At 32.3% G+C, this 18547-nt stretch overlaps 1 protein-coding gene and 1 pseudogene across 1 annotated transcript; both read left to right on the top strand.

Moving 5' to 3' along the window:
- Nucleotides 1-7916: 7916 nt before the first annotated feature.
- On the top strand, nt 7917-8996 carry LOC131145768 (probable leucine-rich repeat receptor-like protein kinase At1g35710). The gene has a single exon (XM_058094957.1). The coding sequence runs from the start codon at nt 7917-7919 to the stop codon at nt 8994-8996; it is 1080 nt and encodes a 359-aa protein (XP_057950940.1).
- A 24-nt stretch (nt 8997-9020) lies between these two features.
- LOC131145767 (MDIS1-interacting receptor like kinase 2-like) lies at nt 9021-11969 on the top strand (annotated as a pseudogene).
- Nucleotides 11970-18547: the final 6578 nt, after the last annotated feature.

Here is an 18547-nt window from a genome sequence, read left to right as displayed (position 1 = left end):
CAAGTCTTGACAACCACAGCCAATTTATTTTGTCCTGTTGGGTTGGAACAACGCTGGCGATAGATGGATTGGAATTGGTGTGATAAGTCCACAAGGAACATTGAAGTTTTTCCCATTTTATCCTCTTTTTTAATATTTCTCGGAATAATTCTGACGTAATCTCGCTACTTCAAGTAGCGAGATTTGTCACATGTCATTCCCATAAAAATATTTTTTAATATATTTTTTTAAAAAAATGATAAATTAAGAAATAAATTCTTATATATAATAAATCGATTTATCATTATTATAATAATAAATGATAAATTTATTAAACAGAAGAATTTATTTTTCGATTTATTATTTTTTAAAAATATATATTAAAAGAATTTATTGCATAATAAATTGAAAATTTGAACTTTATTTAAGTTACCAATTTTAATTGTACCTGAAATTAATATATATATATATATATTGACACAACAAAAAAAATTACTTTAATATTTATTCAATTAAATTAGGGGATATTTTAATTCAATTAAATTATCAATTTTTGGGATTTTTTTTTTTACAAAAATTAAAGAACCAAAGCAATGCATACAAGGTAAGAATTACAGATAATTATATGGATATTTTAGAAAATTTTAAAATAGTGTAATATATATATATATATATATATATATATAATAATTTTATAAATGATTTTGTATTTTCAAATTTGAATAAATCTTCATAACTTTTTATTATTATTTCTTAAATTAATAAATATAAAAAGGGGAGAGACGCAAGTATTTTCTTAAAATAAAATTTATTTTGGATCGTCATAAATATTGTTTTGCCCGCGGTCAACGGCTAATTTCAAATAATTATTATATATATAAATTTTCCAATCGCAGGACGGGTATAGAAAGTTTCCCAAAACGTTCCCGAGTTATAAATGTTAATTACTCAAAACTAATAATAAATGTTAAATTTATTATGTAGAAAAATTTATTTCCCGATTTATCATTTTTTAAAAAATATATTAAAAGAATTTATTTTCTGATTTATCATTTTTTAAAAATATATATTAAATAAATTTTTTTTTTTTGGAATGACACGTGGCAAATCTCGCTACTCCAAGTAGCGAGATTACGTCAGGGTTATTCTGAAAAATATTTTCCCAAAAAAGATATTATTTAATATATTTAAAAAAAGGGGATAAAATGGGAAAAAACTCAGGAACATTGTATATCGGTCAAGTCTATGGGCAATAAAATTTTGAAAATTGGGGAAATGGTTGGTTGCTAGCTCGTTGAAATAATGAGATATGGTTGGTTGCTAGTTCATTGTCCCGCATACATTTATAAATTTTTTACTTTCTATTAGCAGTTTTTCAGTTCTCCAATTCCATAGCAACACAGCAATTTATCAACATCAACAACTCAGCAATCTTGGTTTTAATTCTGTTATACAACAGATTACTAGCACGCACAACAGATTATCAACAAGCAGCAGTTATATATTAGTTACAGCAGAATTTTCTTAGTTATAAATTTTATTCTTCTGTTGTACAAATTCAGTTACGATTATATGTATAAAAAGACATTATGTAATGTTTTTCATAAATTGAATCAGATGAGAATTCTTCATTCTAGTTTTAATATGGTATCAGAGCATTTCTAAACTTCCTCTGTATTCTCTGCAATTTTTTTTCGAAGCTTTATTGTTGTTTTCATGGGATCTTCGTCTACCTCTAATTCATCCATAGTTGATGATTTTACTAATCCCTATTTCTTACATCATGGGGATAATCCAGGCATAACTCTTATCACTACACCTCTCAATGAAACAAATTATCACACTTGGCATCGTTCCATGATCAAGTCCTTCATGCCAAAAATAAACTTTCCTTTATTGATGGTTCTCTTCCACAGCCAGATGTTAATGATCCTCTTGGATCTATTTGGGGACGCTGCAACTCCATGGTTGTCGCATGGATTACAAATTCATTATCAAAAGACATTGTTTCTAGTGTCATATTCTCTGACAATGCAGGTTGGATCTGCAACAGAGATTTCCAAGAAGCAGTGCTCCGCGTGTCTATCAGTTAAAGAAATCGATATCAGGTCTTTCTCAAGGTCAATTATCAATTACTCAATATTACAGCCATCTGAAAACACTTTGGGATGAACTTCAAGCTTATCGTCCAGCTCCTCATTGTTCTTGTTCACCATCATGTTCCTGTGGAGCACTTCAACAAATTTTTGATCGTGAACAATTTGATTACACAATTCAATTTCTTATGGGATTGAATGATTCATTTTCAGCCATAAGAGGACAACTATTAATGATGGATCCTCTTCCTACTATTAACAAAGCATTTTCTCTTCTTCTTCAAGATGAAGGCCAACGACAGCTTATAGCAACTTCTATTCCAATTTTTTATTCCGCTGCCATGGCTACGAATGCTTCACCATCATCTGTGAATTCAAAATTTTTCAAGAAAGACAAGCCTATATGTTCTCATTGTGGAATTTCAGGTCATACTATTCACAAATGCTACAAAATTCATGGTTTCCCGCCAGGTTTTAAATTTATTAAATCAAAAAGAGGCAATTCTTTTGCAAATCAAGCCATTTCAGAGACTCCTGTTTTGCCTTTTACTCAAGAGCAATGCAATCAATTGTTAGCTCTTCTTCAACCATCACCTGTTTCATCCTCAGCTTTGGCTGCGTCATCTGTTTCTCATGGTAGTTCTTTAACTTCAATGTGTATGACAGGTATTTCTTTTAATTGTTCTTCTTCTCTATCTTCTTCAAATTCCTAGATCATAGACACAGGTGCAACTGATCACATGGTTAGTGATATTTGTTTTTTAACTACTATCACTTCTTCGATTAAATCTTTTGTTAATCTACCAAATGGTACCCGTGTGTCTGTCACTCATATAGGAACTGTTATGTTATCATCATCTTTAATTTTACATGATGTTCTTTGCATTCCTTCTTTCAATTTCAATCTTATTTCTGCAAGCAAACTATCATCAGCCTCATCTTGTTGTCTAATTTTCTCCTCTTCTTTCTGCTATATTGAGGACCTGCGGCTGTGGAAGACGATTGGACTGGGCCAACTGATTAATGGTCTCTATTATCTACTTCCTTTTTCAACTGGAACTCATTCAGTTACATCTGTTGTTAATTCTTCTTTTTCAAATAATGTACACCAGTCGTTTGATCTTTGGCATCAACGACTAGGACATCCATCTCATAGTCGTTTACATATGTTGAGCAAATATATTTCATTTCCTCCTTCGAATAATCATCCTGTTTGTAATATTTGTCCCCTTGCGAAGCAACACAGATTACCATTTCAACATAGTCAATCTGTATCAACTTTTAATTTTCAATTAATTCATGCAGATATTTGGGGTCCTTTTACAATTCCTTTTTCCAAGGTTTTTCGTTATTTTTTATCCATTGTTGATGATTATTCCAGGTGTACATGGATTTATCTCATGAAGTGTAAATCTGAAACTCGTATGCTACTTCATTCTTTCTTTGCTTTAATCAAAAACCAATTTCAAGCTGTTGTTAAGATTATACGAACTGATAATGGTCCTGAATTCAATATGACTGAATTTTATCATTCAAATGGCATCATTCATTAAAAATCCTGCGTTGCTACTCCTCAACAGAACTCAGTTGTAGAAAGAAAACATCAACATTTGCTCAATGTTGCAAGAGCAATTCGTTTTCAAGCACATCTACCATTAACTTTCTGGTCTGATTGTGTTTTAGCTGCTGCATATATTGTAAATCGTACCCCCACTCCTCTTTTGTCAAACAAAACTCCTTATGAGATTCTTTTTGCTAAACCTCCTTCATATTCTCATATGAGAGTTATTGGTGCACTTTGTTTTACTTCTACCCTTCCATTTAATCGTCATAAATTTGAAGCTCGTTCCCACCCTTGTATTCTTCTTGGTTATTCTTTTGGCATAAAGGTTACAAGTTATTTGATTTACAAACTCATCAAATTTTTGTTTCTCGGGATGTCAATTTTTATGAACATATTTTTCCTTTTGCTGTCTTACCATCTGACTTTTTTGCAAAACCATTAAATTCAAATACTGTTCTTCCAGTTCAACCATCAGATGTTGATCTTAATGATTCAATTTTTTCACCACACGTTCCATCTTCATCTGATACTTTCATACCATCATCCACAATTTCTAACTCTACTTCAGTTCCACTACGAAATTCAACACGATCACGTAATCCACCTTCTTACCTTCGTGATTATCATTGTTCTCTGGCCAGAAATTTTAACTCAGTCCTTTCTTCTTCTCACAGCTCTCTTCAGCATTCTTCAGGTAATCCCTATCCTTTATCCTCTGTTTTATCATATAATCATCTTTCTCTAAATCATTCTTTTGCATTAAATGTATCTGTTCAATCTGAACCTAAATATTATCATCAAGCTATCAAGATTCCTGAATGGTGTGATGCTATGAATGCTGAAATACATGCACTTGAGGACAACAAAACCTGGTCTATTACTTCTTTGCCTCCTGGTCACAAGCCTATTGGTTGCAAATGGGTGTATCGAATAAAGTTTAATTCAAATGGTTCTATTGAGCGATTTAAGGCTCGATTGGTAGCCAAAGGATTTAATCAAACAGAGGGTATTGATAATTTTGAAACATTTTCTCCAGTTGCTAAAATGGTTTCTATACGTTGTTTGTTAGCTGTTGCTGCATCTAAAAATTGGTTTGTTCATCAGCTTGATGTGAATAATGCATTCCTCCATGGTGATTTATTTGAGGAAGTTTACATGAAAATACCACCTGGTTATGGAATTCAAGGAAAGAATGATTTGGTTTGCCGACTTCATAAAAGCATTTATGGTTTAAAGCAAGCATCCAGGCAGTGGTTTTCCAAGCTTACTACGACTTTAATTGATTATGGCTTTCATCAATCAAAATCTGATTTTTGTATTTTTATTCAGAAGTCTGCCACAGTTTTCACAGTTCTTCTAGTATATGTTGATGACATTATTCTTGCAAGCTCCAGTATATCATCCATCAATGCCATTAAACATTTTCTTCATTCAACTTTCAAAATTAAAGATCATGGTTGCTTGAGATATTTTTTGGGTCTTGAGGTAGCTCGTTCCTCTAAAGGATTTTTTCTTTGTCAAAGAAAATATGTTTTGGATATTTTACAGGATACTGGTTTCCTTGGTTCTAAATCTGTTTCATTCCCCATGACTCAATATCTCAAGTTCTCTCGTACTGAAGGTGACTTACTACCGGATTCTTTACTGTATCGTCGCCTTGTTGGAAGATTATTATATCTTACTATCACAAGACCTGATATTGCTTTTTCAGTTCAAGTTCTTACGCAGTTCATGGATAAGCCTCGGTTACCTCATCTTCATGCAGCTTATCGTGTTCTTCGATATCTGAAATCATCTCTTGGTCAGGGTTTGTTTTTTAGTGCTTGTTCATCTCTGAAACTTACAGCTTTTACTGATTCTGATTGGGCAAGCTGCCCTGATTCTCGCCGATCTGTTACTGGTTTTTGTATATTTCGTGGTAACTCTCTTGTTTCATGGCGATCAAAGAAACAAACAACTATTTCCAGATCTTCTGCTGAAGCTGAGTATCGAGCTATGGCAAGCACTTCTTGTGAACTTACTTGGCTTGTTAATCTTCTCAATGATTTGGGTGTTTCAGTTTCATTACCCATTTCTTTATTTTGTGATAATCAGGCTGCTATGCACATTGCTTCCAATCCTGTTTTTCATGAAAGAACGAAACACATTGACATTGACTGTCACTTAGTTCGAGAGAAGGTTCAAGCTGGTTTTTTAAATCTTCTTCATGTCTCTACTCATCACCAGTTAGCGGATATTTTCACAAAAGCTTTAGGTTTTGCTGTTTTTCATCATATTTTGAGCAAGATGGGTGTGTTGAATTTATTCCCCAGCACCATCTTGAGGGGGCGTATTAGCAGTTTTTCAGTTCTCCAATTCCATAGCAACACAGCAACACAGCAATTTATCAACATCAACAACTCAACAGTCTTGGTTTTAATTGTGTTATACAACAGATTACCAACACGCACAACAGATTATCAACAAGCAAGCAGTTATATATTAGTTACAGCTGAATTTTCTTAGTTATAAATTTTATTCTTCTGTTGTACAAATTCAGTTACGATTATATGTATAAAAAGACTTTATATAATGTTTTTCATTAATTGAATCAGATGAGAATTCTTCATTCCAGTTTTAATACTTTCATCAAACTAATTATGGTCCGACGAGTTCACTAATGTACTATTGATAGAAATTTTAGACAATAATATATAACTAATAGTCACCATGGTTGATTGTTAGAATATTATAATAGTTCGTAGACATCCCATTTTATCTGTATTAATGCAATGAAGTGAGAAAATATGGAAAAATTAAAAAATACAAGAAAAATGAAGTTTTTATATTATATATATATATATATATATATATATATATATATTCCCACATTTTTCAACTTCCAAAGTAGTTGTTGATGTAAGCCAACCAATTAACTAATTATTTGACAACTACTCTAATAAATGTCTCTCCAAATTTTAGATAGCTTGTTAGCACAGTACCATAGTCATTGATGTAAGCCAACCAATCAATTAATTATTTGACTACTCTAATAAATGTCTCCCCAAGTCAAGTCCAAATTACACCTTAATTGAGGATTAGATATTAGAAACTTAGAATCCTTTACTTAAAATGTTTGTGCAGAAGAAATATCGAAATGATTTTGATGAGACAAATTATTTTTCTTTATGTAGTTTGAACTTAAGTATTTTTTAATGAAAAAATAATCGCCAAAATTACATAGATAAGCTAATAAATGAATTAATTAATTGATTGACCTATTTATACATAGAACAACCAAACATGATAAATGCTACCCCAAGTCAAGTCTACGTTTCCTTTTACTACATCTTAATATTTCCATAAAAATAAGTCATGTATTGAATTAAATAATTATTGACTCCACATTTTCAATTATATATACGAATATTTTTCAAGAGGTGAGGCAAAATTGTGAGGCCCCATGATTAAAGTGAACAATATTTCGCTATATTAATCTCTCCTAAAATTTTAAAAATATTATAAGAATTTTTTACGTGACAAAAATAACATTATTTGAGAGATAAAAAAAATAATAGTGCCTATTTTTTACGTGACAAAAATATCATTACTTTTTTGTCTCAATGTATACCTTATACTAAAAAATTTTAGTACTCATCATTTAAAAAAAAAAAAAAAAAGCTCGCAAATGGTATGATATTTCATTATTTTAAAATGAGTTATCTTTTATTTAATAAGTTTTAATAAATCATAAAATACTATACCATTTATGATATTTTTTCTGATACTTTTCTTATGCGAAAGCTGCAGTTGCTTTACATATGTAAACACAAACGAAGCTCCAAAGGAGGTCATCACATCAAATGCATGCAGGGGCATTTTCGTAATTATCAGAACTAAAAAAATAAAACTATTTGTTTCAGCATTTTTTGTTGGTATTTATTATTTCATGCGAACGTTTTCTACCGTGCATATGTGCGGCTTCTGTATTTCATAAAGGTGTATTCTTTGTATTAATGAAAAATTTTCAACTGGATAACTAAGTGCATTTGTTGGTTTATAAAATACAAATTCAAATTTTTATAAAAAGATGCAAAAATTGAACCGAACGTCATCCATGCAACAAATAATGAATGGGACAGCAGCAACCCAATACGGGCCCATCTACTTATTTCATTTAAAACATCATTTCCATCTCCATTGTCTATAAATACCACTCATATGTGTTTACCCTCTGCATCCCAATCCTAGCCACCCATTCATTTTTAGTACCCAGCAGTCTTTATATAGGAAAACTAATGTCTACCCACCCCCGGTTTCTTTCCTTCCTTCTCTTGCTCCTCGTCATCCACCTCCTCTTTCTTGCATCCCCTCCTCCTTCCCATTGTGCTGCTTTTGTTTCTACTTTAGTCATCACTACTTCTGAAGCAAACGCTTTGGTGGCATGGAAGGCGAGTCTTGACAACCATAGCCGATCTATTTTGTCCTCTTGGGTTGGAACCGACCCTTGCAATCAATGGATTGGAATTGGATGTCACAAGTCCATAAGGAGCATTGCATATGTAAACCTTACGGGCCTTGAGTTGAGAGGTACGCTCCATAGTTTTAATTTATCATCCTTCCCAGACCTCCAAAAGCTTGATCTTAGCAACAACTCCCTCTTCGGAGACATTCCCTCGAATCTAGGAATGCTTATATCTCTCACTCACCTAGACTTGTCAAGTAACAACATCACAGGGCCAATCCCAACTACTATAGGAGACTTGGGCAACTTGACCATCCTATTCCTTCATATCAACATGCTTTCTGGATCTATTCCTCGAGAGATAGGAATGCTTAAGTCTATTGGTTGGCTATACTTGTCAAGTAACAAACTCATAGGGTCAATCCCAGCTACTATAGGAGACTTAGGCAACATGAACACTTTGATCCTTCGGGACAACATGCTTTCTGGATCTATTCCTCAAGAGATAGGAATGCTTAAGTCTCTCACTTGCCTAGAATTGTCAAGTAACAAACTCATAGGCCCAATCCCAACTACTATAGGATACTTGGGCAACTTGACCAACTTGTACCTTCAAGACAACATGCTTTCTGAATCTATTCCTCGAGAGATAGGAATGCTTAAGTCTCTCAATCAGCTAGACTTGTCAAGTAACAAACTCATAGGGCCAATCCCAGCTACTATAGGAGACTTGAGCAACTTGTACTACCTATACCTTTATGACAACATGCTTTCTGGATCCATTCCTCGAGAGATAGGAATGCCTGCGGCTCTCATTGATCTTCAATTGTCAAATAACAACCTCACAGGGCCAATCCCACCTACTATTGGAAATTTTACTAGGCTCGCCACCCTATTTCTGCATCAAAATTAGTTATCAGGCCTACTCCCTCCAGAGATGAATAATCTCACAGATTTGAGGGTAGTGAGTTTTTCTGATAACAAATTTATTGGCCATTTTCCAAACAATATATGTCTTGGTGGTTTGCTTGAGAAGCTTATTATAAGCGAAAACCATTTCACAGGTTCCATTGCAAAATTCTTAAGGAACTGTACTAGCCTAGTTAGGGTGAGGCTAGACGGGAATCAGTTCAATGGAAACATATCAGAACATTTTGGCATCCACCCAAATTTAACTTATATGGATTTGAGCAACAATAAATTCTATGGCGAGCTTTCTCACAAGTACTGGGGGCAATGCTACAGAATGTCGGCCCTAAAACTCTCCAACAATAAAATTTCAGGTGAGATTCCTCTTGAACTTGACGAAGCTACAAAACTACAACTGCTTGACCTCTCCTTAAATAACCTTGTTGGGAAGATCCCAAAGGAACTTGGGAGATTGACATCAATGTCAGACCCTTTGCTAGACAACAACATGCTTTCAGGCACTATTCCATTAGATATTCTAATGCTTTCAAGTTTAGAAGTTCTTAACATGGCATCAAATAATCTAAGTGGCTTAGTTCCAAAAGAAATAGGGGAGTATCCAAGATTGCGGATCTTGAATATGCGTAATAACATATTTGAAGGAACTCTGCCATTTCAAATTGGCAAGTTAGAAGTTTTGCAATTTCTTGATCTGAGCATGAATTTGTTTGTTGGAGAGATACCACAGCAAGTTGGTGAATTGAATAAGTTGGAAACATTGAATCTCTCCCACAATGGATTCTCCGATTCAATTCCATCCACCTTTGATGATCTCATTGCCTTGATATCTGTCGATGTATCCTACAATAAGCACTTAAAGGGCCCTATTCCTACGGCCAAGCCCTTTCAAATTGCTCAAATTGATTCCTACAGAAACACAAGCTTATGTGGCAGTGTCCTAGGTTTGAAGGCTTGTCCCTCTACGATCAGCCGCATTTCTGACAAAAAAAAGGGGAACAAAATCATGATCTTGACTATAGTCTCCATAATGGCAATAGTATTTGTCATACTCATTATGATTGGAATTTTTTTTCTCCTCAATTCTGGAGAAAAGAAAATGGATAACCAACCAAGGGAAATGCAAAATGAAAATATTTTTGCAGTCTGGAGGTATGACGGGGAGATGGTTTACGAACAAATAGTCGAAGCAACAGAGGGATTTAATTCTAAGTATTGCATTGGAGTAGGAGGATATGGAGTTGTTTACAAAGCGAAGTTGCCTAGCACTGGCCAAGTTGTTGCCGTGAAGAAACTTCATCCTTTACAAGATGATGAGTCCATGGACAATTCAAAAGCTTTCGAAAGTGAGGTTCGAGCATTGACGGAAATATGCCATCGAAACATTGTGAAGCTTTATGGTTTTTGCTCACATGTAGAGCAATCACTTCTTGTTTACGAGTTTATAGAGAGAGGAAGCTTGGGGAAGATGCTAAGCAATGGTAATCGAGAACAAGCAATGGAGTTGAATTGGAGTAGGAGGGTAAATGTGGTGAGAGGAATTGCAAATGCTTTGTCCTACATGCACCATGACTGTTCACCCCCCATAATTCATCGTGACATATCTAGTAACAATGTTTTGTTGGATTTGGAGTACGAAGCTCATGTGTCTGATTTTGGGAGTGCTAGGCTTTGAAAGCCTGATTCCTCCAATTGGAGTTCATTGGCTGGGACAATTGGATACACAGCTCCAGGTAATTATTTATTCTCTATCTTCACCTTCCTTTCTAGGTTTCAATGCAAAGTAATAAGAACTATATACAAAAACAGTAGAGAATAAATCCTTTTTAAAAAAAAAAATTTATGAAGAGATTATAATTTTTTTATTTTTTTGTTTTGCTACAATGAAAATATAAAAATCTATAGAACTTTTAAAAAAAAAATTCTTAAACGTCTGTCCCTTAATTGAAATTCGTAATTAGTTCCCACATTTGAGTATTTTAAAAGGATATATTTTAAAATATTCTTAACCTTTTAAGCTATGATCATTAGCCTTGAAAAAAATTTTCTTGTTAAGCTATGATAAACTTAAATGTGTTTTATACAACTAGTTTGTGATAATGTTAAATTTATTCATTTCATTATGTTAAATAACCTTTGGTCTCTATTTTAAAAAATCAATACAAGGGCGAGCAACGAGATCCAAATAAAGGATCTTATTTAATGCACATCCAAGTAAAGGATCTTATTTTATTAAATGTATTTTCAATGATTAACTTGCAATTTCCCTTACCCTATATATCTCAAAACTCACTATTGGGAGTTGTGATTAACATCTCAACATTGGAATTCTAATGGATTGGCACATGTCCGTACCCAAAAAGGATACAATTTGTATTTTCTTTTATAACAAATCTTAATTTTGTTACAATTGTGATTAAAAGACTAATAGACATGATGCCAACCTCTTTTTGAAACAGAACGTTGTTCAAAACTTGGTCTCTTTATGCAACAATAATAGTGTATAATAACAACCTTTAGGAGTAAATGTAAGAAACTATAATTAACTAAATAAAACAATCTTTTGCATGCAGAGCTTTCCTATACGATGAAAGTGACAGAGAAGTGTGATGTTTATAGTTTTGGAGTAGTGTCGATGGAAGTAATTATGGGAATGCATCTAGGTGATCTCATCTCATCTCTACCATTCTCCTCGTCATTACCATCAACATCATCATCATTATCCACTCACCATGTACTGTTGAAAGATGTGGTAGACCAACACCTATCACCTCCTACAAGTAAACTTGCAAATGAAATGGTCCGGATTGTGAAGGTAGCATTTGCATGCTTGTACTCTAATCCTCAAATTCGACCAACAATGCGACAAGTTTCACAAAAATTATCAATTGAAACGCCACATCTGCAGAAGTCATTCTCCACACTTACACTGGATAACATCTTGGCGACAGATATCTAACTAGGTAAACTTTTGAGAATGCCTTTTGTACATACTAGATGATAATTTTATAAACTTTTTTTTTTGTTGAAAAGGATAATTTCTCTTACCCCTTCAGTCCAAGGTTAGCATGACTTCTAAGAAAGGAAATTTTCTATTTTGACCTCACTCATTTGTATGGTTGCACAAGCATATATATATATATATAACAATAAAAAAAAAAAAAGAAGGACAGATATAAAAGAGGTATAAAATAATTAATTTTTTTTTTTAAAGTATAAAAGAATTATAAATTTTTTTTTTATATTTCTCTAACAATAAACTTACTTAAAATATATATTTCTTTATATATTTCACCTAGACATTGCAGTGTTATGCATTAGTGTTATGCATCTTAAGATCTCATCATGTAATATCACGCACAACTAAATTATTGGATAAATATTTTTTATCCAATAATTATCTCACATCACTTAACCCGCATTAATATATTGTTATTACAAGATGAAATCTTATACATAACACCGGCGCTATGATCGAAATTGAATCTAAATTTAGTTTATTTTCAATTTTTTAGACAATTTTAAGGCCCCAACTCCTCTGCGATGCATTAATCCATACAACACCAGTGTTATGCATCCTAAGATTTCATCATGTAATAAGCGAGAAGATTTCATTTATAATGATCTCACATCACTTAACCTGCATTAATATCTTAAACATACATAACACCGCTGCTGTGCGTCAATGCATATCTGAGCAATGGAAGCTATACTTTAATATTAGGCACAACTAAATTATTGGATAAATATTTTTTATGTTAGCCAGTTAAATGGTAGTTTAGTCAATTCTTGAACCCCCAAATTTTTTGTTATTAAATTAAGATTCTTTTCTCAATAATAATTTTTGTTGTATGTAGATTCCATATCTGCAAATACTCTCTTTATATTTGATGAGGTAGCACAAATTTTGAGACTTCCTTAAGTTGAACTAGTAATTTGAAAATATTTACTTGAAATTATTGTAATTATATGTCAATCAAAGGATCTTTTGAAATTTTCAACAAAAGTGCATCTTGTTTTTCAATTTTCTAAATTAGTAGAGGAAAGTTTTTTTTTTTTTTTTTTTTTTAAAAAACATCTTTTTATTGTTTTGCTTTATATAATTTTTGAAAATTTGAAAATAAGATGTGATTTTGTAATTATTTGGAATTCTAAAAATGAAAAATGAAACTTCTTTTTTGAAATTAAACAAGTCTTCTACTTTCTAGCTTTATAATACAAATATTAGAAAGTGAAAAATAAGCTATTATTTTTGTAATTGAATTAAAAAATAAAAACAAAAAATAAAATAAGTAACACTTTTGACATTTTTTTTAAAAAAATTGTGGTTTCTAACACCATTTAGATAGATATTAACTTTTGAAAAATAAATTTTAGAAACAAAATTATAGAACTAGATGTACTCCCAAATAATTAATGTATATGAATTGTTTTTTTAAAAAAATCATTAAGTAAACAAAAAATAATAATATTTATAAATATTTTGATAGCAAATTACAATTTAGAAATTGCAATAAATTTATTTGTATTTTTTTGTTGGAAGAAGTCATTTAATAAGATTTTTTTTATAAAAAATAAATCAATAAAAATTTTTATAATCAATTTTTTTTATCTATAATGATAAATAAAAATTAAATTTAATATTTCATGTCATGTTAATTAGATCATTCCATCATATCATATAATTTATTTTAAAATTTTGTTTTCCATCCAAGTGGTGTCATAGGAATATTTCCGGTGCATGCTTATGTTTATTAAAAAAAATATAATTTCTATAAATAAATTAAATATTCATACTTTAATATTTATAAATTAAGTTATGAATATATATTATTAATTTTTTTTAAAATATATTCAAATTATATTAAGAATTATAAAAATATTTAAACGATAATAATATTCACATGCAATCACATGCATTGCACATGACTCATTGACTAGTTTGTAAATGTATTCCTACTCTTAAAACAAAAGTAAATTAAAATACCTAATCAATCATATCTCAGGTGAGTCATGCCCACATGTCTACTTAGATTAAAGTAATATATAAATATATTCATGTTTTGATTTCTCAAGTTAAAATTTTTGCATTTTTCGTCCTAATATTTCTACTTATTTTTAGTTTGTAATCTTATTTAAAAATTTTGAAAGCCAACAATGAAGAACATGTTTAAAAGTTTAAGACAAATCACTAACACTTGCGTTTGGAAGCATGGTTTTCAAGTTTTAGATTTGGATTTGAGTGGATTTGAACAAATTTCAATACAATTTTATATTACATCTTCTCCAAATTCAATACAACTCAAAATTCAAGACCTCTCCAAATATAGGTAAAAGTATATTAAAACCTAACTTTAACATTTAACAGAGAAAAGGTGAACTTGATATCAGCAATCATACTTCAAATATGTCTTTAATAGCAATTCTCATGAACACAAAAAAATAATAATAATGAGAAATGCATAGCTACTTATGTAAAATCTTTATAGTACGTCAAATTTATCAGTACATTTGGCACTAACTGTTAGTCAGTTAACTATAAGGGAACTAAGGTTATCTATCTTGCTACATGTCACCCTCGCATCATTTGGCCCCAACTATTTATTAAACTACTTATGAATTAGTTTTCTTGTGCTTGGTTTCGTAGGTAGCTACCAATCTCACCCTCCCAGTATAACTTTCTCTATGAAATTTTATCGATCTTACATGTCATAATAACCAAAATGTCCATGCTTCATGTATCCTAAATTTGGATATGATTTAGGGGGATATCATGTGTTGGTTTTCAATTTATAGATATTCGAGCTCGACGTATTTGAGCAATGGTGATATCAAGCAACAAGGATGACTTGAAGGATCTTTTTGCGAAGCTTGCTTACACAGTGGAAGTAACAATGTTTATAGCTTTGGAGTCATATCAGTGGAAGCAACTATGGGAATGAACTTGAGCAATCTCATCACATCCCTATTATTATCGTATGCTCATCATATACTGCTGAAGGATGTGGTACAATAACACCTATCACTGCCTACCTGCGAGGTTGAAGATAAAGTGGCTTTGTTGTGAAGCTAGCATTTGCATGTTTTCGCCCTAGTCTTCAATTTCAACCAAAATGTGACAAGTTTCCCAAGAATTAACAATGGGAAGGCCATCATTGTGCATGTCATTCTCCATAGTTACATGGGTGATTGCTTAGATGCAAGTACCCAACAAGGTGAACTTTCGCAGACATATTTGTTTCTTTTCTTATTTCCATTTTTTTTAACTTTTGTTCTCTGTTGTAATTTGCTTCTTAATTTGCATCGTGAGGGCTATTTTAAATGTTGGATTGCTTGATCCTTTTTCATTGGCTATGTGCATGGCTAGTTATTATGTACTTGCTGTTAGATATAATTTTGGTTTGTAATAATCATTATGTTTAAATAAGAAGTTATGAATACTCGCATGGTAATGCTATTTCTTATTGTGATATCAATGTTGTCATTCTAGCAGCATAGTTGTGAGATTATAGGAAGTAGAAATTAGTGTCATACTGTCATATGGGCAAGCGATGCGGGTGATCCCCATGGCCCAAGGCTGGAAGGAGCTACTTTTGGATCTATAGAGAGATTCATCATATTTGGTTACACAACTAGCCCATTCTCCATATCAAAACCCTCTGAGTTCCTTCCCCAGATTTAAGCCTAGAAACTTTTTATGACCATTTGCTAAGGCTGTCCTTTCTATGGCTGCAATTGGACGAAGTACTTCTAAATCATTATGATTGCTAAAATGACAGGATTTAAAACCCTCTTCGACACTTCCCAAGTGTTTAAAAATCCTAGTTTGGGTACTTCAAATACAGGTTTTATAAATAAATAAATAAATAAATATATATATCCACCAATCACCGCCTACTAGCATTTGCATGTTTTAATCCTAGTCCTCAATTTCAACCAAAATGTGACAAGTTTCCCAAGAACTAACAATTGAAAGGCCATCATTGTGCATGTCATTCTCCATAGTTACATGGGTGATTGCTTGGATGCAAGTACCCAACTAGGTGAAATTTCGCAAACATATTTGTTTCTTTCTTATTTCCCTTGTTTTTACTTTTGTTCTCCATTGTAATATGCTTCCCTATTTCCAGTGTATTATGTTCATCATTGGGAGGGCTATTTTAGTTGTTGGATTGTTTGCTTAATTGTTTTTTATTGGCTCCGTGCATGGCTGGTTATTGTGTATTTGCTATTAGATATAATTTTGGTATTGTAATAATCATTATGTTTAAATAAAATGTTCTGAATACTTGCATGGCAATGCAACTTCTTTTTATGATATCAATGCTGTCATTCTATCAGCTTAATTTTGAGATTATAGGAAGTAGAAATTAGTATAATACTGTCATATGGGCAAGCGATGCAGGCGATCCCCATGACCCAAGGCTGGAAAGAGCTACTTTTGGGTCTATAGAGAGATTCATTATATTTGTTACAGAACTAGCCCATTCTCCATATCAAACCCCTCCCAGTTCCTTCCCCAGATTTAAGCCTAGAAATCTTTATGACCATTTGCTAACACTGTCCTTTCTATGGCTGCAATTGGACAGAGTACTCCTAAATGATTATGATTACTAAAATGACAGGATTTAAAACCCTGTTCGACATTTCCCAAGAGTTTAGAAATCCTAGTTTGGGTACTTCAAATACAAGCTTTATATAAATGTATCTCGCCAATCATTACATTATTCTCATTTTACACAGAAGCCAACACAGATTGCACACTAGAACATAGTTCCAATAAAAATTACCTTCAGATTCTACCAACATACTTTTGAGTTTTGATCATCAAACTGAAGCCAAAACTTCAGTACTTCACATAAAGGGCCCTCACAGATTTGCATATTACTACCCTAAAAACATCTCATACTCAAAACCCAATTGCCAAAATTTCAACAACTGTTAATAAAAAAAAAAAAAAACAATTACTTGAAAACACATCAAAACCCTTCAAGATTTCACAGATATGCGACAAATAACAGGGCATCGAGGCAAAAACATATAGACAAACAGTTGGTGGGCATGAAATGGAAATGCAAGAAAGGAGGAGATGATTACTCTAGGCACGCAATTACAGTGGCCCGCCCTCGCAAAGCCTCAACCTAATATGCTGCGCGGTTGATCAAAGAGAGCCTCAACCTAACATGCTGCGCGGTTGACCAAAGAGACAAATCTCAGTGTTTCCCAAATGCCCTACTTCAATTTGTTGAGTTCTAAAGACATGGAGAACTCTACCGTGCGATCGCTATAGTTTATGATGCACCGATCCATCTTTTTGGGTGAATGTGTTTCACAGCTGACAAAAATCAATCGGAGAAAACGTTATTTATTTGGCTATGATTTGGAACTCGCACAATACATATTTTCTAGCCTTAAAAAAAGAAAATTTTGATATTCAGCAATGGTTGGACGTGGCTAAAAATAACATATTAGGTGGGAAAAAAAAAAGGAAAATGATAAAAATAATTAAAGTGTGACTATTATGTAAACTCAAATCTGGGTCATAAATGGGTCATCCATTTAAAAAATATAATTTATTTATTTTAATTTTTTTAAATTATTTTATATAAAATGACTTATTTTTTATTAAAAATAATGCTCCTCCATTATATTATTAAATAGATCATAAACGGGCCACCTGACAGTGACCCAACCTGAACTTGGTTAACCCATTTAATAAACGGGCTGAATTCGGGTTAACCCGTTTATAAACGGTTTAGCTTGTACTAAACTCAAACTTGGTTTAAACGGGCAGGTCATGGGTCACCTGTTGGGTTGCGACCCGTTTTGTCACCCCTTGTTTTAGTATGTGCAATAGTATGAATTTCCACCAAATACTTGCTACTAGGGCCCATGTTATTACAGGCCCACATTACATAGTATCTTAGTTTTGAGCCCAACTCTAATAAGAATTGAGATATTGTCTGTTTCGATTCACTAACCTTACGAGTTTACCAACAGTCAAATGATGAATCTCTCTATAAGCCATCAGCACACACTCTTATATAAATCTAAAGTTTCCCTAGTACACATCCCATGTAGAACTGTAATAGTTTCTCCCATCCCATCTCTAACATCTTCATTAGAGTGGTTTATACCTTTATTTACGATCCACTCATATAATAGCAATCCCGAAGGTAGCTCTAATACTAAATGTAATGATTTTATGCCCAACTCCTGTGGTATTATCCGCTTTAGTTCACTGGCTCCACAAGTTTGTCGTATAAAAAGTGTCTCGCGTAATTAGAGTTCAAACCATCCTAATAAGTTTAAAATCTTCTTAGTACATATCCGATATGGAACTGTAACACATAACACTACTTGAAAAAAAATATGAGCATGTTTAGTTTAATCATAAGAAACATTTTTTAATTTTTATTTTTAAATAATTATAAAAAAACTATCTCTTATTTTTTTCCCCTTGTGGTATTATCATATTGTGAAATTATAAAGTAAAATTATCAATAAAAAATAACTTCAAAACTTATCACGGGAAAA

Source organism: Malania oleifera, chromosome 13 (assembly GCF_029873635.1).
Source record: "Malania oleifera isolate guangnan ecotype guangnan chromosome 13, ASM2987363v1, whole genome shotgun sequence".
Lineage (NCBI taxonomy): Eukaryota > Viridiplantae > Streptophyta > Magnoliopsida > Santalales > Ximeniaceae > Malania > Malania oleifera.
The sequence above is the reverse complement of the archived record's forward strand: the minus strand, read 5'-3'. Positions and strand labels throughout refer to the sequence as shown.